Raw genomic sequence first — 25,310 nt, 5'->3', positions numbered from 1 at the left:
GGAAGTATTATGAAGTTTTACTAAATTAATTTATAAAAACAATTGAACGATGATCATTTACCATGAAAGAGAGTTTAGCATACATTAATAAAAATTTAGAATATGGTTAGAAATTTTAAAACAACACTAAAGATTATAGGCTTCAGTATATAAAGTATTTACCAAAAACTCAATATTTTTGTAGGGAAACACATAGATTTTGAGAAAAATTTCAAAAAAGGCGACAATAATGTTTTAATGCGTAGTTGCATTATTTACTAATATATGATTATCGTCAATGAGGTTTGGAAATTTTTTTGTCTCAATTTCTCTAGATAATAGCGATTTTATAATGGTTAGTCCACTAATTTAGGGAGTATATAAAGTTTTATTAAATTAATTCATAAAAACAATTGAACGATGCTCATTTACCATGAAAAAATGTTTAGCATATACATTAATACAAATGTTGAATACGGTTAGAAATTTTAAAAACACAAAAGATTATAGACTTCAATATATAAAGTATTTACCAAAAACTCAATATTTTTGTAGGGGTTAACACATAGATTTTGAGAAAATTTCAAAACATACGACAATATTGTTTTAAAACATGTTTACATCCTGCACTAATATATGATGATGTTAAAAGAGGTTTGAAACCTTTGTTGTCTCTATTTTTCAAGAAAATAGTGATTTTATAGTGGTTATTGCATTGATTTAGAGAGTATTACGAAGTTTTACTAAACTAATTTATAAAAACAATTGAAAGATTTTCATTTACCTTGAAAAAGAGCTTAGCACATATTAATAAAAATGTAGAATATGGTTAGAAATTTTAAAACAACACTAAAGATTTTAGGCTTCCGTATATAAAGTATTTACTAAAAACTCAATATATTCGTTAACACATAGATTTTGAAAAAATTTCAAAAAATACGACAATATTGTTTTAATGCATAGTTACATCATGCACTAACATATGATGATGTTCAAAGAGGTTTGGAACCTCTTTGTCTCGGTTTTTCAAGAAAACAGTGATTTTATAGTGGCTATTCCATCGATTTAGGGAGTATTATGAAGTTTTACTAAATTAATTTATAAAAACAATTGAACGATGCTCATTTACCATGAAAGAGAGTTTAGCATACATTAATAAAAATTTAGAATATGGTTAAAAATTTAAAACAACACTAAATATTATAGGCCTCAGTATATAAAATATTTACCAAAAACTCAATATTTTCGTAGAGGTTAACAGAAGTTTTGGGAAAATTTTAAAAATACTAGAATATTGTTTTAATGCATAGTTGCATCTTGCACTAACATATGTTGATGTTCAAAGAGGTTTTAAGCCTTTATTGTCTCCGTTTTTCAATAAAATAGTGATTTTATAGTGGTTATTCTATCGATTTAGGGAGAATTATGAAGTTTTATTAAATTAATTGATAAAAAAATTATAACGATTCTCATACCATGAAAACAAGCTTAAAATAAATTAATACAAATGTAGAATGCTGTTAGAAATTTTAAAACAAAACTAAAGATTATAGGCTTCGGTATATAAAGTAGTTTAACACATAGATTTTGAGAATTTTTTTAAAAAATACGAAAATATTAATTAATGCATAATTGCATCATGTAATAATATATGATGATGGTCAAAGAGGTTTGAAACATTTTTTTGTCTAATTTTCTCTAGAGAATAGCGATTTCATTATGGTTAGTCTACTAATTTATGGAGTATATATGACATTTTACTAAATTAATTTATAAAAATAATTGAACGATGCTCGTTTACCATGAAAAAGAGTTTAATATACATTAATAAAAATGCAGAATATGGTTAGAAATTTTAAAACAACACTAAAGATTTTAGGTTTCAGTATATAAACTATTTATCAAAAACTCAATATTTTTGTAGGGGTTAGCATATAGATTTTGAGAAAATTTCAATAAATACGACAATATTGTTTTAATGCATAATTGCATCATGTACTAATATATAATTATGGTACAAGAGGTTTGGAACATTTTTTTGTCTCCATTTCTCTAGATAATATCGATTTTATAATGGTTAGTCCATTAATTTAGGGAGTATATAAAATTTTATGAAATCAATTTATAAAAACAAGTGAACGATGTTCATTTTCCAAGAAAAGAGCTTAGCATAAATTAATAAAAATGTAGAATATGGTTAGAAATTTTAAAACAACATTAAAGATTATAGGCTTCAGTATATAAAATATTTACCAAAATTCAATATTTTCATAAGGGTTAACACATAGATTTTGAAAAAATTTCAAAAAATACGACAATATTGTTTTAATGCATAATTTCATCATGTACAAATATATGATGATGGTCAAATAAGTTTGGAACATTTTTGTCTCCATTTCTCTAGAGAATATCGATTTTATAACGGTTAGTCCACTAATTTAGGGAGTATTTGAAGTTTTACTTAATTAATTTATAAAAACAATTGAACGATGTTCATTTACCAAGAAAAAGAGCTTAGCATAGATTAATAAAAATGTAGAATTTGGTTTGAAATTTTAAAACAACACTAAAGATTTTTGGCTTCAGTATATAAAATATTTACCAAAAACTCAATATTTTCGTAGGGTTATCACAAAAATTTTGAGAAAATTCCAAAAAATATGAAAATATTATTTTAATGCATAATTACATCTTTTTCTAATAAATGATGATGGTCGAAGAGGTTTGGAACATTTTGTCTCATTTTCTCTAGAGAATAGCGATTTTATAACGGTTACTCCACTAATTTAGGGAGTAGTTGAAGTTTTACTAAATTAATTTATAAAAACAATTAAACGATGTTCATTTACCAAGAAAAAGAGCTTATCATACATTAATAAAAATGTAGAATATTGTTAGAAATTTTAAAACGACACTAAAGATTTTAGGCTTCAATATATAAAGTATTTACCAAAAACTCAATATTTTCGTAGAAGTTAACACATAGATTTTGAGAAAATTTCCAAAAATGTGACAATAATGTTTTAATGCATAGTTGTATACTTTACTAATATATGATGATGGTCAATGAGGTTTGGAACATTTTTTGTCACCGTTTTTCAAAAAAATAGTGATTTTATAGTGGTTATTTCATCGATTTAGGGAGTATTATGAAGTTTTACTAAATTAATTTATAAAAACAATTTAACAATGCTCATTTACCATGAAAAAGAGTTTAGAATAAATTAATACAAATTTATAATATGGTTAAAAAATTTAAACAACACAAAAGATTATAGGCTTCAGTATATAAAGTATTTACCAAAAACTCAATATTTTTGTAGGGATTAACATATAGATTTTGAGAAAATTTCAATAAATACGACAATATTTTTTTAAAGCATAATTGCATCATGTACTAATATACGATGATGGTCAAAGAGATTTGGAACCATTGTTGTCTAGATTTGTTTAAGAAAAAAATGATTTTATAGTGGTTATTCCATCGATTTAGGGAGTATATGAAGTTTTACTAAATTAATTTATAAAAACAATTGAACGATGCTCATTTACTATGAAAGGGAGTTTAAAATGCATTAATAAAAATGTAGAATATGGTTAGAACTTAAAAAACACTAAAGATTTTAGGCTTCAGTATATAAATGCTTTACTAAAAACTCAATATTTTCGTAGGGGTTAACACATAGATTTTGAGAAAATTTCAAAAAATGTGACAATAATGTTTTAATGCATAATTGCATCCTTTACGAATATATGATGATGGTCAATGAGGTTTGGAACATTTTTCGTAGGGGTTAACACATAGATTTTGAGAAAATTTCAAAAAATGTGACAATAATGTTTTAATGCATAATTGCATCCTTTACGAATATATGATGATGGTCAATGAGGTTTGAAACATTTTTTGTCTCCGTTTTTCAAGAAAATAGTGATTTTATAGTGGTTATTCCATCGATTTAGGGAGTATTATGAATTATATACTGACTATATAAATTATTTACTAAAAACTCAATATTTTCGTAGGGGTTATTAACACATAGCTTTTGAGAAAATTTCAAAAAATGTGACAATAATGTTTTAATGCATAATTGTATCCTTTACGAATATATGATGATGGTCAATGAGGTTTGGAACATTTTTTGTTTCCGTTTTTCAAGAAAATAGTGATTTTATAGTGGTTATTCCATCGATTTAGGGAGTATTATGAAGTTTTACTAAATTAATTTATAAAAACAACTGAACGATGTCCATTTACCATGAAAGAGTGTTTAGCATACATTAATAAAAATGTAGAATATGGTTAGAAATTTTAAAACAATACTAAAGATTATAGGCTTCAGTATACAAAATATTTACCAAAAACTCAATATTTTCGTAGGGGTTAGCACATAGATTTTGAGAAAATTTCAAAAAATACGAAAATATTGTTTTAATGCATAATTGCATCATGTATTAATATATGATGATGGTCAAAGAGGTTTGGAACATTTTTTGTCTCCATTTCTCTAGAGAATAACGATTTTATAATGGTTAGTCTACTAATTTAGAGAGTATATGAAGTTTTACTAAATTAATTGATAAAAAAGTTATAACGATTCTCATATACCATGAAAAAAAAATGAAAATACATTAATACAAATGTAAAATGCGGTTAGAAATCTGAAAACAAAACTAAAGATTATAGGCTTCAGTATCTAATTTTTTAACAAAACTAAAGATTTTTTAGAGTGGTTATTTCATCGATTTAGGGAGTATTATGAAGTTTTACTAAATTAATTTATAAAAACAATTGAACGACGCGCATTTACCATGAAAGAGTGTTTAGCATACATTAATACAAATTTAGAATATAGTTAGAAATTTTAAACAACACAAAAGATTATAGGTTTCAGTATATAAAGTATTTACCAAAAACTCAATATTTTCGTAGGGGTACACATAGATTTTGAGAAAATTTCAATAAATACGACAATATTGTTTTAATGCATAATTGCATCATGTACTAATATATGATGATGGTCAAAGAGGTTTGGAACCTTTGTTGTATCGATTTGTTTAAGAAAATAATGATTTTATAGTGGCTATTCCATCGATTTAGGGAGTATATGAAGTTTTACTAAATTAATTGATAAAAAATTTATAACGATTCTCATATGCCATGAAAAATAAATGAAAATACATTAAGACAAATGTAGAATGCGGTTAGAAATTTGAAAACAAAATTAAAGATTATAGGCTTCAGTATATAATTTTTTTACTAAAAACTCAATATTTTCGTTGGGGGGGTTAACACATAGATTTTGAGAAATTTTTTAAAAATATGAAAATAGTATTTTAATGCATAATTGAATCATGTACTAATATATGATGATGGTCAAAGAGGTTTGAAACATTTTTTATCCCATTTTCTCTAGAAAATAACGATTTTATTATGGTTAATCCACTAATTTAGGGAGTATATGAAATGTTAATAAATTAATTTATAAGAACAATTGAACGATCATCATTTACCATGAAAGAGAGTGTAGAATACATTAATAAAAATGTAGAATATTTTTAGAAATTTTAAAACAACACTAAAGATTATAGGCTTCGGTATATGAACTTTTTTACCAAAAATTCAATATTTTCGTAGAGGAACACATAGATTTTGAGAAAATTTCAAAAAATACGACAATAATATTTTAATGCATAGTTGTATCCTTTACTAATATATGATGACGGTCAAAGAGGTTTTAAACATTTTTTGTCTTCATTTCTTTAAAGAATAGCGATTTTATAATGGTTATTCCATTTTACTAAATTAATTTATAAAAACAATTGAACGATGTTCATTTGCTATGAAAGAGAGTTTAGCATATACAACTTATCATCCACTATATAAGTGTCATAATGATTTTGTAAAAATAGCAATCTTCAAAAAAATAATAAAACTTTGCTGATTCAGCCACATTCATATATCAAGCTAAAATAAGATTATACAAACACAAGGATAACTATCATATATCATTTTAAAAACAAATAACCCCATATTCGCATATTGGTAACTAATATGTGATCAAATGAAACACATTGTTTGTAGATCATTTTCTTGGAACATGTTTTCTTATTCATTACATAAAACAACAACAGCAAAGTGAAAGAGAATATAGAACTCTAACACACATGTGAAGAGAGTTAAGCTACTGATGGAGATGGGATCATTCCCACCTTCCTCGCATAAGCAAAGATACCACCCGCATCAATAACCGGTCCAGCATCACCAATCGCCTTCAGCTTATACTGCTTACCAGTCGTGTGATTAGTCAACAAACCACCACTATCTCTCAGCTCGATCGTCACCGTGTCTCCCGTCGTACACTCGTCGCAGACTCTAACCTCTGACTCGAGCGGAAACACCTCTCCAGTAGCCACCGAGTTACGGAAAAAGATCCTTGCGTAAGTCTGAGCAACAACGGCTTTAGCTCCAGCTGCTCCTAAACAAACGGGAGCGTGTTCACGTGAAGACCCGCAACCAAAGTTCTCACCGGCGATGATGATTGAGTACTTAGACTTGATCTCTCCCGGCACGACGAACCGGGTTGTGTGGGAGTCTGGTAGACCGGAGAGAGCGTAGGAAGCGATCTCGTCGCGTTCTTGCTGGTTGGAAGGGAAGATGGTGGCTTTGTCAGCTGGGATGATCTGGTCGGTGTCTATGTTGTCTTTCAAGACGAAGCAGAGGCCGTGGAAGGTGGTTTTGGCTAGAGTTTCGGTAGAGCCAGATCCATGGGAGGCGGGAGTTGCACGTGGGATGACGAAGGATGCGGCGCGTGAAGAGAGGGAGATGGAAGATGGGATGAAGGGAGTGGGAGTGGTGAATTTGAGGGAAGAAGATCTGAATGGAACTAAGGGAGAAGAAGGCTTGCTTGAGGAGGAAGGTAAGGCTCGGGGAAGTGTAGGAAGAGTAGACGCCATTTGTTTGTGTTTGGATCTATGATCGAACTCGTTGTCTAAGTGAGTGACAATTAGAAGAGAACACAGAGCTTATAAAAGCAAACATGTTTGTATCCTTGTATTTACGGATGTGCCATTTGGGAATTCTAAACGTGCGCTTTGAGACACGTGAGTAGGTCGCCGTGAAACAAAAGGTGTTGTTTTTTTATTTTATTTTCCCAAAGGTTTACAGATCTATAATCTTTGGTTCCGTTATTGTTACACATATTTTATAGACCAAAAGTGTTATATTAGATCTAGTATAACCTTCTGATAATATATTAGATTTAGATAGAGAAAACTCATAGCTTATACTAGGTTGCTATGGAGTATTTTGTAACATCCAAATGTAATAGATACTAATATGTAAACTGAAACAGAAGAGTAAACCGATAGTCATATACATCCATAAAGCATAAGATTAGGTTCACAAATTCTTGAAACAGACATACTTATTGTTCTCTTTATTGGAATGGAAGAGGGGAAGCTGAGAATTACTTAACCTTAAGATCAACTCTCATCGACATGCATGGTCCGGTCCCTGCATAACAATAGAGAAGTGTCTTAAAAGTAAAAAAAAAAAGAAAGAAAGAAAGAAGAATAGTGTTGTTCTACTATTGGACACTCAGGTCTTAATGGATGTTAAAAACATGAAAAGGATCAGCCAAAGACAAAACTACGCAAGTCCAATAGATCCTCAAAGACAACTAAACGCCAAAAGTTTCAATTTTTTCGCAATCTAATTGAACATCTTAATAGTACTATCAAGTCTAGAACTTGTCACTATCATCCTTTAAAAATAAAACAATCTTTATCACTCACACACCATTTATTACATGATGAAGCAGTTTGGTTCTAACACTCATACCTGTCGGAGAAATCAAATCAAGCAGCTGCAGAAGGAATCATCCCAGCCTTCCTCGCATACGCAAAGATACCACCAGCATCAATCACAGGCCCAGCGTCACCAATAGCCTTAAGCTTATACTCCTTCCCCGTCGTATGATTAATCAAAACACTATCCCCTTCCCTCAGCTCCACCGTCGCGACATCCCCCGTACTACACTCATCACACACCCTAACCTCCGAGTCCAGCGGATAAATCTCCCCGGTCGCCACCGAGTTCCTGAAAAAGATCCTCGCGTACGACTGCGCCACCACCGCCTTCGCCCCCGCCGCTCCCAAGCACACCGGCGCGTGCTCCCTCGACGACCCGCACCCGAAGTTCTCCCCGCCGATGATGATCGAGTACTTCGTCTTCGTCTCCCCCGGCTCCACGAACCGGTCTTTGTATGAAGCCGGGAGGCCGACTAAGGCGTGGGAGCCGAGCTTTTGGTACTCCTCGGGGTTGGAGGGGACGAGGGTGAGAAACTCAGCCGGGATGATCTGGTCGGTGTCGATGTTGTCGCCGACGACGTAGCAGAGGCCGTGGAAGGTCTTTCTCTCTTGCGGCGAGGCTGCGGCGGAGCGGGTGACGAAGGGGGAGGAGGATGGTGCGGGGGGAGTGACGAGGGGTTTGAGGTTGAAGGAGGTGGAGGTTGGAGCGAATCTGAGGAATGGTGATTGGAAGGGAGGAGACCTTGTGGGAGAAGGTAGGGTTCGGGGTAATGTAGGGTTTACAGATCGGAGAGACGCCGCCGCCATGGTTTGTTGTTGTAACAGAAGACGAGTCAAAATGGTCAATGAGAGAAATGTGATTACAAGTGGAATTATATAAGTATTTTAAGTTTTCATATTTACGGACATACCCTTATGTCGGAACGTTCTTAACTTTTCAGACAAATGTTAGGGGCCTTCTTGGTTATTATCATTACATGGCATCCGTTTGTAATTTAAATAATTTTGTGAAACTTTCATGAATATTGTTTTTATTAAGATAGAGAAATAAATTTAATATAAGATTTGAAATGATGTAATTTTTAATGGAGGTTTAGATGATTTTAGGTGAATACAAATATATTATGATTTTAGTTAAAATATTTAAAATCTCATCTAAAATTTTTATATTTTAAAATTTTAACTAATAAATTTCTATAGAACATTTTACAATCAGTGTAAATCTCTTAATATATGTAAATTAGAATATTTCAACAATAATAAATTTTAGAACATAACAAATCTTAAAACTTTAATCTTATTTTTTTTTTAAATCATGTTTAAATAATAGCAAATTCTGTCATTTTATTATAAATCAGTTGAGTTTTTATATTGAATAAAAACTTCCAACAATGCAGGGGTAACATCTATGCTATTATAGTCAACCAAGGATTTGTTGTTAGGGGGGGTGGATAGTGAAAACACCCCATATCTATAAGTATGTATATGATAGCTTTTAAAATTCAAGGACAAAAAAGAGAATACATCAAAATTCTGAGTTTCTATGACAATTTTCAGTATAAGTCCATGTGGTTCCTTTGTTTTAAGTTTCAAGTCCCTTTAAGAGGTAGCTTTTTGCCTCATCCATTTAGTAGCCGACCACTTCTCTCCAGACAGAACTTCACATCCCCCATGTATGCTATTCGGATCTGACTGTCCATCAAGTCCCTAAGTAACACAAGACACAAAATGAACAACAAAGAAGTTTGGAGCAAGAGAGACAGAGAGAGGTTGAAGAAACAGACCATGCTCCAGAAGAGAACTGCGTCTCCTTTGGTGGGTTTCACAGAGATGCCTTTCATGATTTTGCCACCACAAGTGCATTCACCGTCACCAGCCTGCATTTCAAAAGAGTGAGAGAAAGAGAGACATAAACACACTGGTTTCTTTCTAAAGATATGTAACAATTTGCAGAGTTAAAAGAGAAATAAAACTATACCAAAGGGAAATAAGTTTCTCCTCCTTCTACGTCATCCGTTAAGTACATCAGCATCGTTGCTACACGCTGACCACCACGCTTCAAGTTGAACTGTGGGAAAGATACAAAGGATATATGATGAACACACTAAGTTTAGTCCTCAAAAAGACCAAACTAAATGTTCAAAGATCATAATAAACAAGAAGATTAAGTAACTATCCAACTAAACATTACTGATCGAAACCAAAAACTCTTTACACGATTTTTGACCAAAGGTAAAGAGCTTCCTCCATCAATCTACTAATGAAAATAATACCAGAGGCTTACAGTGTCACCAAAGTAATCGTGATGCGGTCTGTAAAACTGGTTCGGCTCGTATCTGCACTGCTAACAGCTTTTAGATTCATCAAACCATGAAAACAACTTTAGCTATAGTAGTCAAGGGTTGCAATTGTGCACGCACCGTAGGACTTGAATGAGCTCTCCATTCTCCGCTGGTACTTGAGAGAAGACTGCAATTCGTTTTTCAATTGCCTGATAGCAAAATGTCAAGTTCATCAAACTGAAACGACACCACCTTATATATATATAAGAGAGCCAGTGACATACCTGTATTATTGGATAGCTTCTTTCTACGTGATTTAGAAACATTCCAGAGCTTGTCCTCACATCACTTTTAACTCCCTAAGAAAGACAATGAGAGAATAAAGAAGTCTCCAAGGCATAAACTATAGCATTTGTACTGGCGTCCAGTGTTTGATTGAATGAATAGATCTTCTTCTTCTATAATAGATGAAAGGGAATTTGGGAAATACCTTTCCGGTTTTAATATCAACAACAGTGGAAACTTGAAGGCGAGGCCGGGCGATTGCTTTTAAGTATTCACATTCCTGCCGATCATACAAATCAGGAGAACAAAAAGGAAAACTTTTTAAAGGCAAGACAAATAAGGATAATAGCCATTTTAATAACTCTTGTGATAAATGCTATTAAGAACTGAGTCTAAGGTTTGCTTCTCTTCCAAATTTTATCTTTTCCTTGTTAGCATGAACATGATAAAAAAAAAGGTTAAGGCCTAGCATACTTTGAATATGTTACTCTAGAAATGTTATTCTATGATCAGTTAACTCATCCCCACCATGTTTTACTAAATGAACTAAACAATAATATAGGGGGGGCGGTGTACATTACCTCTGAGCTAAGAAAGTTATGAAGCACAATAATTCGAGGGAACCAACTAACTACTTCAGGCTTGACCTGCACCAAAGCAAGTAAACATTCATTAGCTTGAAGCAAACAGAACTTGACCGCGATCTCTTTTTAAACAGTAGAGGTGTAAAAATGAAAATGTTTGGAAAAAAAAACTAAGGATGAATAGAATTACATAGCCAAGACGTAACAGTTCTGCATCTTTGTCATTTGCCCACCGGGAAACATCTGAAAAAAAATAAATAAACGACGTTTTTATCAAAATTATCATAGTACCTATTGTGTCAACACCTATATGTAATCAATCATCATATTGGCTAACCTCGAAGATAACGGGCCTTCTGTCCTCGAAGCCCCCTTATGGATGGGAATCCAGTTCCTGAATTAGAAACCAGAAGTAGTAGAAGCTATTGAGAAAAATAAGCAACAGAACATCACAACTAAGCATAGACTACAACTGATTTAGTGTTTTAAATTACACAACATATTACTGTTTCCACTGCATTGTCCTCTCTCAATCCCACTTATAAAAGGAGCTCACATAGCCTTATTTTCTCAGCTAAAAATCTCAGAAGATAACAAAACATTTTCCCAGAATCAAATACATTCAAACATGTAACCATATTTTTCTATATCCAAACACACATCTACAACTAAACACACACACACACACATAAATGTACAAACATAGGAAGAAAGAGGGAGTTACCGTACGAATCTTCCAATCTATTGATAAAGGCCAATTGTAACAAGGCACCTGCAGATTCCGAGGGGAAAAAAAGAAACACAATCTCCATGAGTTACCAAAAAGCCGTTACAAAACTCTCATAAAGTCAGTTTCATAGTCGTCCCCGAACTAAAAATTCACGGTAATGACAAAACATTTTCAGCTTGGCCGAGGGGGGAAAGATTTAAACTTTGAAGATAGAAAATGTTTCGAGAATAATCAAATGTGTACAAGGGTCGACTATAAATAGAGAGAGTAGTACCTATGATCATTCCGACAGTGACAAATGTCAATAGACCGAACACAATCCTCATGGCAGGTGCAGCAGCCATGTCTCCTCGTTTTTTTTTTTCGATCTCCGACCAGAAAATAAAAAGTTTTGGGAGAGATTTAGTAACAGTTTTAGCAGAAGGAAAAGAGAAAAAGAGAGGAGCTTTGATTAAGATTTTGAGTGTGGAGAAACGTCAGAGGAGGAAAGGAGTTTCTTGTGAAGGGATCTGAGCTCTTTATTTTTGTTTTTTTTTTAATCTTTCTTTATTTTTATTTTTTATATATGCGTTTCCTTCCTTCCTTTCTTTTATTTCTTTGCTTTGCTTTTCTGTTAATGTTTTTTATTATTATTTTTGAATGGACTCTTTTTCTCTTTTACTTTCTTTTTCTGAACAAAATTATTCATCATTTTATCTAAAAGGAAATTGTTGACAAACAAAAAAAAAACTAAAGAGAAACTAAACCTTATAAGTTATAACCCAAAAAACTATAATTCATTAAATAACTAAAATCTCATCCTTTCTGCTTCTTTCTCTTCTTATCTTTCTCTATCATCTTAATACAATTTTTTCATTTTTTTTGGTTATTTCACGAACAATTCCTTATCTAGACTCGAATAAACATAATTTCTTTGCTAATGATTTTCTGCTGAAGTGTTCTAATGTTATTGGTCTGACAAGTGACAAAGTCATATACATCGTGGGGGATCTTAAAACAATTTTTTTCAAGTATAGCTGGAAATTACTAATATTTTTCCTTACTCGAAATAATAATTGATGGATATTTGTTTTTGGTAATCAATAATTGAGTGAATGTTTGCTAAATAATTTAGGTTAGTAACGCCACCAAAACAACAACACAAATCCGTCCCATTTTGTATTTAAACAGAAAAAAAATTGGCTTATACTTTAATTAACTAACTAACAACTACTAATAATAATTAGATTATATATTTAATTACAAAAATCGAAAAAGAAAAAAAAAGACAAGTTATATAATAATAATCGACCGTCTGACTCCCGATATCTCCTAAACGCTTTTAACCGCAACTCTCTTCTTCCCCGATTCATTCCGTCGGTTGCGTCATGCCTTCGTCTGATCCGCCGCGCCACCGATGCTCCACCGCACTCCTCTTCCTCCTCCTGCTAGGCTTCTCCTTTGCGGCGGCAGACGATGCCTCGTGGACCGAAGACTCAACCCTCGAGTCTCCCGGCTGTACCAATAAGTTCCAAATGGTAACCAAAAAAAAAAGATTCTTTCTTTGCTGAGTTGATGATTCTCATTATCTGGAATCCTCTGCTTATTACACAGGTTAAGATCTTGAACTGGGTTGATGGTGTTGAAAGCAACGACTTCTTAACCGGCTTAACCGCTCAATTCGGAGAGTCGTTGCCGTCTGATGCTGGTCAGGGCGTTAGATCTCCGGTTGCTTTTGTGCGTCCTTTGGACTCGTGCTCCAATCTCTCTTCCAGGGTAAGTCGAAAGTGTGATCCTTTCTCAAAAAGTCAATGCCTTTTTCACAGATTCATGTAGCTTTGCTCTGTTTTTACTCTGTTTTTTGCTCTGTTTCAGTTAGATGGAAGTATTGCCTTGTCGATCCGTGGGAACTGTGCTTTCACTGAGAAGGCAAAGCATGCTGAGGCAGCTGGCGCTTCTGCTCTGCTTGTTATTAATGACAAAGAAGGTTTCTGTTTTTTTTTGAAGTTTTGGTCTTGTAGTAGATGTTTTTGTATCATCTAATTTAATGATCTTTTGTCAGATCTTGATGAGATGGGATGTATGGAAAAGGACACTTCTTTGAATGTTAGCATACCTGTGTTAATGATCTCTAAGTCAAGCGGAGATGCTCTCAACAAGTCTATGGTGGATAACAAGAGTGGTGAGTGAGCCCCTTGTGATGTCCCACTTCAGTTTTTTTATTTTTAATCTCTCACAGCCATTAAATAGGCTTATTCTCTTGTAGTTGAGCTTCTGTTGTATGCGCCAAGTCGTCCTGCTGTGGACCTCACGGCAGGTTTGTTGTTGCTCATGGCTGTTGGAACTGTTGTCGTTGCATCTCTGTGGTCAGATCTTACTGATCCTGACCAAGCTAATGAATCTTACAGCATATTAGCAAAGGTTTACACTTCAATGTATATTTAGTAGCTAATACAAGAAGATTGACTTGAAACTTGATTTTGTTTCAGGAATTTAGTGGTGCTGGAACCAGGAAAGATGATCCAGAGAAGGAGATCCTTGATATAAGTGTCACTGGTGCTGTGTTCTTTATAGTAACAGCCTCCATTTTTCTGCTGCTCCTTTTCTACTTTATGTCATCATGGTTTGTGTGGGTGCTCACCATATTCTTCTGCATCGGTGGCATGCAGGTAATAAGTTGTAGAATATTGAGATTGAATCTATGTTTGAGTTTTCCCATTTGTTTAACAATGTGTGGCTGTTGTTTTTCAGGGTATGCATAACATCATTACGGCAGTTTTATTGAGGTATTCTAAATTTTTCCTAAACATCTCACTTCTCTCTTTTTTTTCTTTTTCTGGTTAGCATCTCTTGATAGATATATGTTGTGATCCGCCTGCAGAAAGTGGAGACATCTTGGTCGGAGATCTGTGAAGCTCCCTTTGCTTGGGACAATGTCATGGATGTCACTTTTGGTGAATATCTTTTGTCTGGCGTTTGCTGTCTTCTGGTTTGTGAAACGGCACACATCGTATGCTTGGGCTGGACAAGACATCTTGGTAAAGCTCCCCTTTCTTCATGCAGTGAATGCTTTTAGAAGCCATTCCTCTCAGTGTCTTATGATTGTTTTATATTTCTCTCTTTGGAATATTCATTTTGCACAATGTTGGCAGGGCATCTGTTTGATGATCACAGCCTTGCAAGTGGTTCGATTACCTAACATCAAGGTAGTTAATCTGGCTTCTTAGTTAGTGATGATACATGGTAGTTCTCTATCTTTGTTCTGATAGTTATCTGTACCTCCAGGTTGCTACTGTTCTTCTCTGCTGCGCGTTTGTCTATGACATCTTCTGGGTCTTCATATCACCATTGATATTCCACGAGAGTGTTATGATTGTGGTGAGTATCTGATTCTAATAGCTGAGTAGTCTTGTAGAGCATGGCAAGTTATCTAGTTGATAGTCTTACTTGAGATCCCTTCTTTGTAGGTTGCACAAGGAGACAGCAGCAGCGGGGAGTCCATTCCTATGTTACTAAGGATTCCTCGGTTTTTCGATCCTTGGGGTGGCTATGATATGATTGGTTTTGGAGACATCCTCTTCCCCGGTCTGCTCATTTCCTTTGCTTCCAGGTACTTCAAAAGATTACTATGTTCAATTCTTTCTGACTTTAGTGCTTACTTACTCTTCTCTTTGGTCTCACAGATATGACAAGATCAAGAAGAGAGTAATCTCAAGTGGATACTTCCTTTGGTTGACTATTGGCTATGGAGTTGGTAAAGTTTAATTCTGCAAACATAACATAAATTGATTTTCTAGTAAATCCTTAAAACACATTTGGTTCTGTTGTGTAGGTCTGTTACTAACATATCTAGGTCTGTATCTAATGGACGGACATGGTCAGCCTGCGCTACTCTACATCGTACCATGCACACTCGGTAATAATACCAGAAGCTCGAGTTTCTCTTCCTCTTATCTGATCTTGTCCATGGGTTTGAAACAAAAACTTGATGTGTTTTTTTCTTTCTCTAGGTTTGGCTGTCATTCTAGGGTTGGTAAGAGGAGAGCTTAAAGAGCTATGGAACTACGGTATTGAAGAATCAGAGTCTAACACGCCGGAGGATACTCTGCCTGTGGCATAAGAAAATGATTCAACAAAGCTAATGGTGTGTTATCAATCAAACCAGATCAGCTTAAAAAAAGAGAGGTTATGTAGTAAGAAGACTCATGACATGTTGTACAGAGTCCATATGATATTCTCTTCTCCTTGAATTCAGACTCACACAGTAACCATCATTTCGTAATATTTCAAGTTATTCAAATTCCCTTTTTGTTTATTCTTGTATCTGATACATAGCCAGTTCCATAAAACTTACGAGTTTGTCATGTTAAATGAAAAATGGAAAAATGTAATGTAATTCCGATGAAAGTTTAATGCACGATCAGTTTTTGATGTGAAATTGTGGAATTGACCAACCAGTGACCAGTCTATTTTATATGCACGTATATAATTATTGATAAAGTAGGACAACCGTATGAAATATATGTATGACCAACTGCACTATATGACTTGTAAATAATTCAGTTCCCACTAAACATGCGATTAGATAGAAAAAAAATGTAATTTAGTAGTCTCTTTGTTAATTATGTGATAGTCTGATGGAGTTATATAACTTGTATCCGGCATGAATTCTGTAGCTAGTGTGTGTGAGAGTTATAGAAGGGAGGTAAAAAAATTTTGATGAGTTTCTTTAACCATTTTACTCTAATAAATTTCTGCAAACTGAACTTTTTTAAGAATAGATATGAAGACTGCGACACTTGTCAGATATAACAAAGGCAATTCTCTCAAATAGTCATTTTAAGTTTTTATTATAAAAATAGCATTCAATAAAAAAATAACTAAAATAACTTTTTTTTTATTTTGAAAATTTTAATTTTAATTTTTTATTTTTTAAAATATGAAACTTTATCTTAAAAACCTCACATCTTAACTCTAAGCTCTAGGTTTAGATTAGTTAACCCTAAGATATAAATGCATTTCTACTCTTTAATAAAAAAATTGGTATATTTCTCAATTAATGTTATTTTTGTGATAAATTTTTTTAAAAAACTATCCTATAGAATTTCTCAAATAAATCACTAAATACTATAATAATAGTTTTAACTAGCTATAGTATATTTTAAAAACATTTTTTAAAAAAAATGTTAAATTAATTCAAACAAAAGAAAATATTGCTTACAACCAAGGTTGCTTTTTTTAAGTTCAAAAGAAATTGAAACTTTGGATAAGATCATCTAAAGGAGAACAAAGTTTCCATAGCTCCTTGATAAGCTGAGTTGTGAAGATAATATGTATAAGCTTTACAAATTAGACTAAAAGTCTAAAAGTGTGAATTTTCTAATAGTTATTATGGGTACTATAATTTATTTTGTAAGTTAGTCGATATAATATATATATATATATATATATCCATCCATAGAAACATGATTCATGATTTACAATCAAGACGAGCCAAGCAGATAATAGCTAAAAAATGGAAAACGAAAGCACTGCGTAGCTCCAACGGCAAGTTCCCAAACCCTAATGTTTACATTATTTTGTTATGACAAAAAACAATACCAAATTAAGCATGCTAATATATAACATACCCTTTTATCAAAATTCAAGAAAATAAACAAAAAAAGAAGAAAATTCTTTCTTTCCTTAACTAATACATATCCACACATTTAGTATGTATATATCCTATCTTACACGTATGTATACATAATACATATAAGAATATATGTACACATATATAGATATGCGTCATGATCACTCCATTCCAATACTATGTGTGTTGGAGATAAGCCAATATTATATGCATCATTAATGATGATGATGATGATCATTTCGGAGCTAAGCCATCAACGAGACACTGCATAACCTTAACCTGCATACTAAGGCACTTGATGTAATGAGCCGTCTCTTCCATCAGCTTTGATGTCTCCATGCCACCGCCTCCCGGGACAAGATTCCTCAGCCTCTCCGCTTCCTCCTCCTCCACTGGATCTCTCCGGTTACTCCTCCTCCTCCTCAGACACGTCACCCTCTTCTTCCTCCTAGGAAACCTGACGACTTTACTGTTTTCTTTGGCGGCTCGGCGCAAGAGGGCTCTGCTCCACAGCCGGTTAGTCCCTCCGGCTGCTCTGGCCATGGATACATACGCAGCCTTCTTGATTTTCTTAACACGATCGTTTGTTTTTTCAGGAGAATTGAAAGTGTTTTGTCTTCTGAGATTTGAGAGGGATTGGAGGAAGTGGAGGGTAAAAACATCCTTTTCAGGGACGTCTGTGTTTATGGGTTTGTCTGCAGAAGCCATTGTTTGTGTTCTTAGAGAAAAAGAAGAACTTGAGTTGAGAACCTTTATAAAAAAATTGTGAGAACAGCACAATGTTAGGGTTAATAAATAAAGGAGATGAGAGAGACTGGAGAGAGAGGGGAAAGTTGTTTATTTTTCCTTACACTTAACTTTTGTTTTACAAATATGGTTTTTTATGTCACAAGACACAACTATTCAAAACCCTGTATAAAGTTATAACTATATATATATATATGTCGACCTAAAAGTTTTTTTTAGATAGTTGTTAATTCATGTTCTAAATATAACTAGAGTTGAAAGAAAAACATTAAGAGATGACGAAAAGTAGATGAGCTATATTGGCTTTTGATAGATTGAGTTTTGGAGCTGAACTGACCCATCAAATTTAGTTGGATTGAAGTATGAGGATAGAAGTTTTAACTGGCAGTTTATTTATCAATGGTGACATGAACAAAATAAATAATACTTAACAAAAAACAAAATAAATAAGAAGTTTTGTATTGGGGGTTTAATATCAAAATATAAAATGAAAATTGTATAGTATTACTTCAAATTTTGAAGACTCGTCTGCTGTGAATTTAGTATACTTTTAGAATGTTTACTGGTGAATAATAGATGTGTTAAACCATTAGATATTATAATTTAAAATGAAATATGAAGTTAGTATAGCAAAACATATGTATTTAGATAAGTATAACATGCACCTAGGGTTATAAAGTCTTGAATAAATAAATAGACATTTAGTGGAAAACGATGTTTTGGCTTAAAGAAAAAGGGTGATGCGAATAGATTAACAGAACTTGGCTATTTTCTGACCAATTTGAAATATATTACATAGATAGATATTAATATATAACAATAAGGTTAGTATTATACTAAAAAAAAAAATAATTCGGATGATGTTTACGTAAATGCAAAATAATTAAAGCCCTTTGGCTCATAGCTTTAAGAATAAACGGAAAAGGGAGCAATTAGGAGCAGGCATCAGATTACGGAATAAGATTTCAGCCTCATATTTGTGTTTATTTGTTTGGTTTTATAAGAGGTTAAGTTTAGTGACGAATGCGTATGGGTTAATTAACGTGAACAGCTAATAGAGACGTTTATGATTATATATTAGGTAAGCTATATATCTTTATCTAATGTGTATGTATTTATGTCAACATTAGTTGACAATTAAATGATGACTGGTATGGAATGATTCTAGATACTCATTTTCATTGCAAAATTATTAACTAAAAAAATCTCCCAAAAATTTCAATTTATTGAATAATATTTACTTGATCAATATCTTACAAACAAAAGCACAACACAACGCTACCACTGGTTTATGTTTTCAATTCCAACATGATCGAGTTGAAGTTTGAACTATGCGTTAGCTCGGAAAGTAACCCAACTGAGAAAAACAACTATGATTTTTATTAGAGGGAAGAGTGTTAATAAACGTAGTACCCGCTCGCATCATCAAACATAAAACGTGACAAAAGGTGATCAACTACATATAAAATATTCACCAAATCACCATGCAAGAGCAACAACAAAATATAAATGATATCTTCTTCACCTTTTCTTATTATATGAGATAATTCGATTGGTTTGACCTAAAGGTGACACCAGCATTATATGTAAACTATATAATAAACAAATTTAAGAAACGACAGCCCACAGAATAAATAAAAGATGGAGAAGAGAGACTTGAAGAATACGATTTGTGTTTGGTTAAGGCTATAATTTAGCATTAGTCCCATCTCTTTTGTGTTAATCACTCTCTCCCTACCGCTTTGCCGCCGGGCGTATTTTTCACGCCATTAATTATTTTGTATATTATGATTATCATATATATCCCACTCTAAAATTCAACTCCAAAATTAATTAATTCCCTTAATCAAACCCAAAGTTTTTCTGTAAGTTTCAAATTATACATCTATATCATAGAAGACATATTTTGAAGTTCAAATGGTAATTAAGTTTATTTAAGAGTCAAACTAAATGAATAATAAGATTTGTATTAAATAAGAGATAAAAGAAGGAGTTAAAGAAGTGGTAGAGTGGACCCAGGAATGGGCCAACCACCACATGAAGGCACATGGCTATGGCCTTTACCCACCCTCCACTTTCCTTTCTCTCTTATCTTTATCTTTTAATTTATGCTTTAATTATTTGATTAATATTAACCACACCATTCGTTTTATTTGATTCCCCTTCTCATTTTCTGTAATTGATAGTTTTAGTCGTTGGGGCTAACTTAAATATTCAACTAATAATGTAAACACAAAATAGAAAAGAACAAACAGTAATAATAGTGACTTGACAACTATGAAACAGAAGAAAATAAATTTATATCGTATTCACGTTTATAAACGAAACGTGTGAAAAAATCACGTCATTACTGACGTCTTCTTTCTATTGTCAGTTGTTTTATTATTACGTTTGTAAGAAAGAAGACGGCTGATTAAACTTGACGTTACAACTGTCGGCGAATCTGTTCCCGTAATGGCTGATGTGGCTCCGTTGTTACTTTCTCCGGTGGATAACATGACGGCGCTATACTTTTCTTTCATTTTTGTTTTTGTTTTTCCTTATAAGACAGGCCAAAACCAATGAGATGAGGCCGTGACTCAAGAATAGTGTACCAGTAAAATATAAACACAGTAATATATGTTTATTTAATATAGTGAAATATTTATATCCACAAAATTATGTCTATTATATAAGGAACAGTTTTTAAGAGTTTTTTAAGAGACCAAAATAGAAAGAAAAATAATGGAAATATGGTGAAAAATGAAAATTAACCAATCCACAATGTGAATCACCTGTCGCAAGAAAACCAGATTGTATATGAGATTTCAAAAGCCTTTATGATAGATTAAGGATGATGTCCTTAAAGCACCTGTCGATCTGCTTGAAGACTTTATATGAAGTATCTGTGACCCTTTTCTATCCCCGCGAGTAGTTTTCAGTTTGGGAGATGTTCTAGATAACCAATACATAAAGTGAGGCCAGTCATTTAAAAGCATAGTCAGAAGATAGTCATCTGAGAACCTTTTACCAAATGAGATTGCCCAAGTCGCGGGGAAACATCAAATGTTGCTTGTCTCAGGTTGAATATTGCAAATGCAGAAAGATAAAGGACCGTTCACCCCCCTCATGCAACAAGACGAACCCGCAAAGAAAGTCTATAAAGATGAGAAGGTGAAAACATGTGTTGGTCATTTTGGAACAAGACTTATAAACTAAGCTGTATATCCGCAAATATTCGCTTAAACATGTTTAACTGATTTGAGAGAAGTTAAAAAAAGGCGTAATATAATTGTAGGTTTCACTTTCGTTTCTTTTAGATTAATTTTAGATATTCATATTGTATACACAATGCACTCGTTAAAAAATACTACACTGCCAGGACTGGTTGTAACGTATTCTTATAATTAAGAATCAACAAAGAGAAGTTCATATACAACGAATAGAAGATTAGAGATGAGATCACGTTATGTTAAGTTTGAAACTCGACAATGTGAACGATATTACTAGTTAAGCATTGCATGTTTGGACTAGTTTTGTTGGTTACTAGATTACAAAGACTTAAATAAGCGGACATAAACAAAGGGTTTGCACGTGGGTTTGGCCACACCCACACATATACAATACATACATGTAATTCATTATTTGATTATTTGAGTTGAAAAACAGAACCGTGGAAAATGAAAAGGTGGGCCAATCTTGCCTATTGTTAGAGAGGCAAGATTTTAATACTCGGAACGAAGACTACTTCCTAATTAACTCTTTTATTTTCATTTAAACTTTTTAATCATCGTTTATCATTTTCTTCGATTAAGGTTAGGAGGCTCTGGGTCTCACTCTCACATAAAATAAAATTATACTATATTTTTCTATCGTTTACAAGTTACAATTAGCAAGTTTAAACGTGTTATTACATATCCAGAAGTTCATTTTGTGAGAAACTAATTGAAAAAATCTCAAAAATGCAACACTGAGTATATTTATTTACACTTTTCATCTTACATGTCCACAAGATGAAAACATACGAATTTAATTAAATACTCATAATTTTATTAATTACCTAACTACTTTCAGTTCAACAAATATTTGGTTGTAACATGTGCACATGAAATATCTCCCAAAAAAAACTCAAAACCATCGCATGTCGTCGCATCTTAACAGTGTATACTGATGTAGACATTCTTTATTAATAGACCGACCGACCGTACCAAAAGTATTCAGTAAAAAAAATGCTTATAACCAATAAAGATCACAATTTATTATTTCGTTCTACCAATAGACTAGTAGCAACTAGCAGCAAGCCAGATAACGATAAAGTTGGATAATCGAACCATTTTCAAGGCTGTGATCATCACAGTCATTCATATGACAACAAACTTTTCACAAAGTTCAACAACCAAAACTTCTCTACACGGCCTCTTACTTTAGGAGGAGATGGATCAATACAAAACTAGATATTGACAGATAAATTAAAGTGATTTCTGTTTATAAAACTAAATTGATAGATCAAATTACGAGGGGGGGGGGGGGGGGGGGTGGGGGGGGGCGAAATATATTTCTGTTCATAAAAGTATTATTAGAAACAAAAGTACAAATCCAATCAGATGTTTATAGGGAGAGCAGAAAAACCCCAAGATACATAAATAATTCTTCTACCATCGTGTATAGGCTCCAAGTTTAGAACTGGACGGGCTTAGGCCTTATCAATAGGTAGAAATTTCGGTCCAACAGTTTGACACTTTACTTACTACAATAGTTTTCCAATTCCTTTGGCAAAATTATAAATGTACTAGAATTCTTGTCCGCGCTACGCGCGGATTGTATCTTTTTTTTTTTTTGTCATCAACTTTACAGACTCATATAGACTCTGTGAACCAAACTGGGAGATCTTGATCCATGTGAACTACAAAAGACGTTTCCTTCCTAGCGCTACGGGCTAAGCTATCCGCCTTCTTGTTATGCGTTCTTGGTACATAGATAATCTCTGCGTGGGAAAAACTCTCTTTCAAGCTGTTTATATCCTCCAAATAACTTGCAAATGCTGGCCATTCCTCTGGTGCTGAAACGCGCGGATTGTATCTTATAAACTTATTTTACATCTTTATTATTATTATTTTTGAAGCTCATTTTACATCTTTATATATTTGAATATTTTATACCATTTTACTTTTCAAAAAATTAAAATATATAAGGTAATGTGTAATTATATGGTGATGGATTTGAGTTTTCGTTGTGATTTTTTGAACTGATAAATTTCACTTTGTTTTTTATTTTACACTTATGTAATTTCTCAGCTGTTATTTTTTTGATCGGGTGTTAATTATAAATCTATTAACTATTTTAAAATAGGAGAAATAGTATATAATAGTGTTTGGTAAATGTTTCATCCAAAAAATTGTATATCCATCAAATATAAAATATTTAAATTTTTGTTTTAATCCAAATTTTTAATGCTCTTATACTTTGAAAAATAAACTGTTTTAACTTAATAGTTTGACTTTTTTTTTAAAATTATTCATATTACCAAACTACTGGAAAAAAATATATAAATTTAGTTTTATTATATATTTTAAGTTATCTCTCAGCTAAAATTTCACTATTTATTTTATAACATTTTTGGAATAAATTATTTGAATATGTTTATAGATTATTTTATTTTAAAAACTATTTGTTTCATCATTTTTTTGTGCCAATTTGAATTAATGATTCATTTAACTTTCTTAATTATATAGTATAGATGTAACAAAATTATGTGAAAGTCGAACATATTTTTAAAATGATAGGGTAGACATATTTTTTTTAAGGAAGTTGTGTTGGAGATGAGAGAATCATCAAGGAGGTGTGGTAGTTAGCTTCGGTCACTGTTGTTTAGAGTCAAGTTTGAGAAACTGGTGTTCATGTTATTACCATATTTCTTTTTCTTGCCTGATTTTATTATTTGCCCAATCAATGTGCTTCTAAAACAGATTTTGCATTCAAACGAAACTTTATTGGTTTGTTCAAGCATGCTCACATTACTTTTCAAGTATGCTAAATCATTTTAAGATCTTAGTAACTATGACCATTCTAAATCTTTTGAAGATCTTAGTAACTTTGACCATCTGGAGCCAGGACTTTGGGATGCAACTTATTGGGAATGCTTGCTCGAGCTGAATTACTTGACTTTCGTTTGATGTAAAACTCTTTCGATATATTAAGATACATGAAAAATACACCCTTCAATATTAACCTTTAGGACATTCTACTTACATTGAATAAACTATCCTATCATGTGCTGCTCCTTTCCAATGTTGCAAGTTCTCAATGGTCTACTTAGTAGAAGCACTCCCTATGAGATTGGAGTGTCATAAGCTCCGGTAATCCTGCCGGAGCTTCATCTTCTCCAGCTTCTCATGCTCAAGGAAACAGTTCACGAATGTACACATTAGACTATATGCAATAAGATTTTTAGGCAGGTGATAACCGATTTTACTTAAAGCTAATACATCAATTAAATTTAAAGCTAAAGCTACAAAATCTACAGGTTAAACTTAAAAAAAAAAACAAAAGATCCAAAGCTACATCCTATACCATTCAACCCCATCATATAGAGATGAAGAACGAAAGAAGAGAAAAAATAATAGAAAGAACCTCAAAGAATTCACTTTTCTTTGTCATCGGCATGGAGTACGGAAACGTTGGATACACAGCTTCTAAACTCTGAACTTTCTGGTTTGCGTAATTTCTGGAATTCATGAACACTCTCGGCTCTGGCTGAAACCAAAAGCTGGGATTTAGACAACTCACTAATAGTTTTTGGAACCATGTCATGTGGCAGTTGAGGAAGAGTGACTTCTGCGAAAAGACATATGTTATCCTTAAATTGAGTCTCCTAAGTATCACAATCTTTCTTCAAGTTATTTTTAAAATGTATCACAAAGTCTTTTGCCATGTACACACTCTCTGGCTCAAATTTGTCGAATCCAACCTTCTTCAAAACCACTATCTTCCAAGTTTCAACCTTCTTCATCCATTTTCAAATCTTTAACATCTCCAAAAAGAAAAGAAAAACAGAGCTAATAATTTTCCATTAACTGCAAAAAGTTCAGACGCAAGCACATTCAAATGTATTCATAACATAACATAATGAAAAATAAATGAGCTAAAAATGCAAAATATTGTACTTGATTGAGTTGTCGAGCTCTTGCGCAGTTGCGCAATCACAGCTCCATGGAAATAAACGTGTTACCATGGTGGTAATCGTTCCCTTCACCATTTTCTCTTGATTTCAGATATGAAACCAATCAAAGCTCAATGGAAATGAA

At 32.8% G+C, this 25,310-nt stretch overlaps 5 protein-coding genes across 6 annotated transcripts; 1 reads left to right on the top strand and 4 right to left on the bottom strand.

The window, feature by feature from the left end:
- Nucleotides 1–5,904: 5,904 nt before the first annotated feature.
- LOC103866695 (3-isopropylmalate dehydratase small subunit 1) lies at nucleotides 5,905–6,990 on the bottom strand. Its single transcript, XM_009144662.3, has one exon. It carries the CDS (start codon nucleotides 6,931–6,933, stop codon nucleotides 6,157–6,159), a length of 777 nt encoding a protein of 258 aa, XP_009142910.1. The 5' UTR covers nucleotides 6,934–6,990; the 3' UTR covers nucleotides 5,905–6,156.
- A 293-nt stretch (nucleotides 6,991–7,283) lies between these two features.
- Nucleotides 7,284–8,649, bottom strand: LOC103866694 (3-isopropylmalate dehydratase small subunit 3). Its single transcript, XM_009144661.3, has 2 exons — nucleotides 7,820–8,649; nucleotides 7,284–7,492 (listed from the first exon to the last, which is right to left on the bottom strand). Exon 1 carries the CDS (start codon nucleotides 8,593–8,595, stop codon nucleotides 7,837–7,839), a length of 759 nt encoding a protein of 252 aa, XP_009142909.1. The 5' UTR covers nucleotides 8,596–8,649; the 3' UTR covers nucleotides 7,284–7,492; nucleotides 7,820–7,836.
- A 531-nt stretch (nucleotides 8,650–9,180) lies between these two features.
- On the bottom strand, nucleotides 9,181–12,686 carry LOC103866693 (prolyl 4-hydroxylase 1). 2 transcript variants are annotated; one of them, XM_009144660.3, is made up of 12 exons: nucleotides 11,944–12,686; nucleotides 11,664–11,711; nucleotides 11,277–11,333; nucleotides 11,130–11,182; nucleotides 10,937–11,002; nucleotides 10,561–10,635; nucleotides 10,355–10,429; nucleotides 10,209–10,279; nucleotides 10,073–10,124; nucleotides 9,767–9,856; nucleotides 9,573–9,665; nucleotides 9,181–9,495 (listed from the first exon to the last, which is right to left on the bottom strand). In XM_009144660.3, exons 1-12 carry the CDS (start codon nucleotides 12,011–12,013, stop codon nucleotides 9,388–9,390), a joined length of 858 nt encoding a protein of 285 aa, XP_009142908.1. In that variant the 5' UTR covers nucleotides 12,014–12,686; the 3' UTR covers nucleotides 9,181–9,387. The 2 variants fall into 2 exon arrangements, with proteins under 2 accessions (XP_009142908.1, XP_018514841.1); XM_018659325.2 differs by lacking the exons at nucleotides 9,181–9,495; nucleotides 9,573–9,665; nucleotides 9,767–9,856 and having other exon boundaries at nucleotides 10,069–10,129.
- Nucleotides 12,687–12,928: 242 nt separating this feature from the next.
- On the top strand, nucleotides 12,929–16,012 carry LOC103866691 (signal peptide peptidase-like 3). The gene is made up of 14 exons (XM_009144659.3): nucleotides 12,929–13,186; nucleotides 13,263–13,424; nucleotides 13,524–13,635; nucleotides 13,711–13,830; nucleotides 13,915–14,069; nucleotides 14,138–14,317; nucleotides 14,400–14,434; nucleotides 14,530–14,686; nucleotides 14,801–14,854; nucleotides 14,934–15,026; nucleotides 15,116–15,258; nucleotides 15,332–15,402; nucleotides 15,481–15,564; nucleotides 15,659–16,012. The coding sequence occupies exons 1-14, from the start codon at nucleotides 13,037–13,039 to the stop codon at nucleotides 15,766–15,768; spliced, it is 1,626 nt and encodes a 541-aa protein (XP_009142907.1). The 5' UTR covers nucleotides 12,929–13,036; the 3' UTR covers nucleotides 15,769–16,012.
- Nucleotides 16,013–17,164: 1,152 nt separating this feature from the next.
- Nucleotides 17,165–18,232, bottom strand: LOC103866690 (transcription factor IBH1). The gene has a single exon (XM_009144658.3). It carries the CDS (start codon nucleotides 17,986–17,988, stop codon nucleotides 17,515–17,517), a length of 474 nt encoding a protein of 157 aa, XP_009142906.1. The 5' UTR covers nucleotides 17,989–18,232; the 3' UTR covers nucleotides 17,165–17,514.
- Nucleotides 18,233–25,310: the final 7,078 nt, after the last annotated feature.

This window comes from Brassica rapa, chromosome A05, assembly GCF_000309985.2.
Source record: "Brassica rapa cultivar Chiifu-401-42 chromosome A05, CAAS_Brap_v3.01, whole genome shotgun sequence".
NCBI lineage: Eukaryota > Viridiplantae > Streptophyta > Magnoliopsida > Brassicales > Brassicaceae > Brassica > Brassica rapa.
Note: the sequence above shows the minus strand (reverse complement) of the source record. Positions and strands in the feature narration are given on the sequence as shown.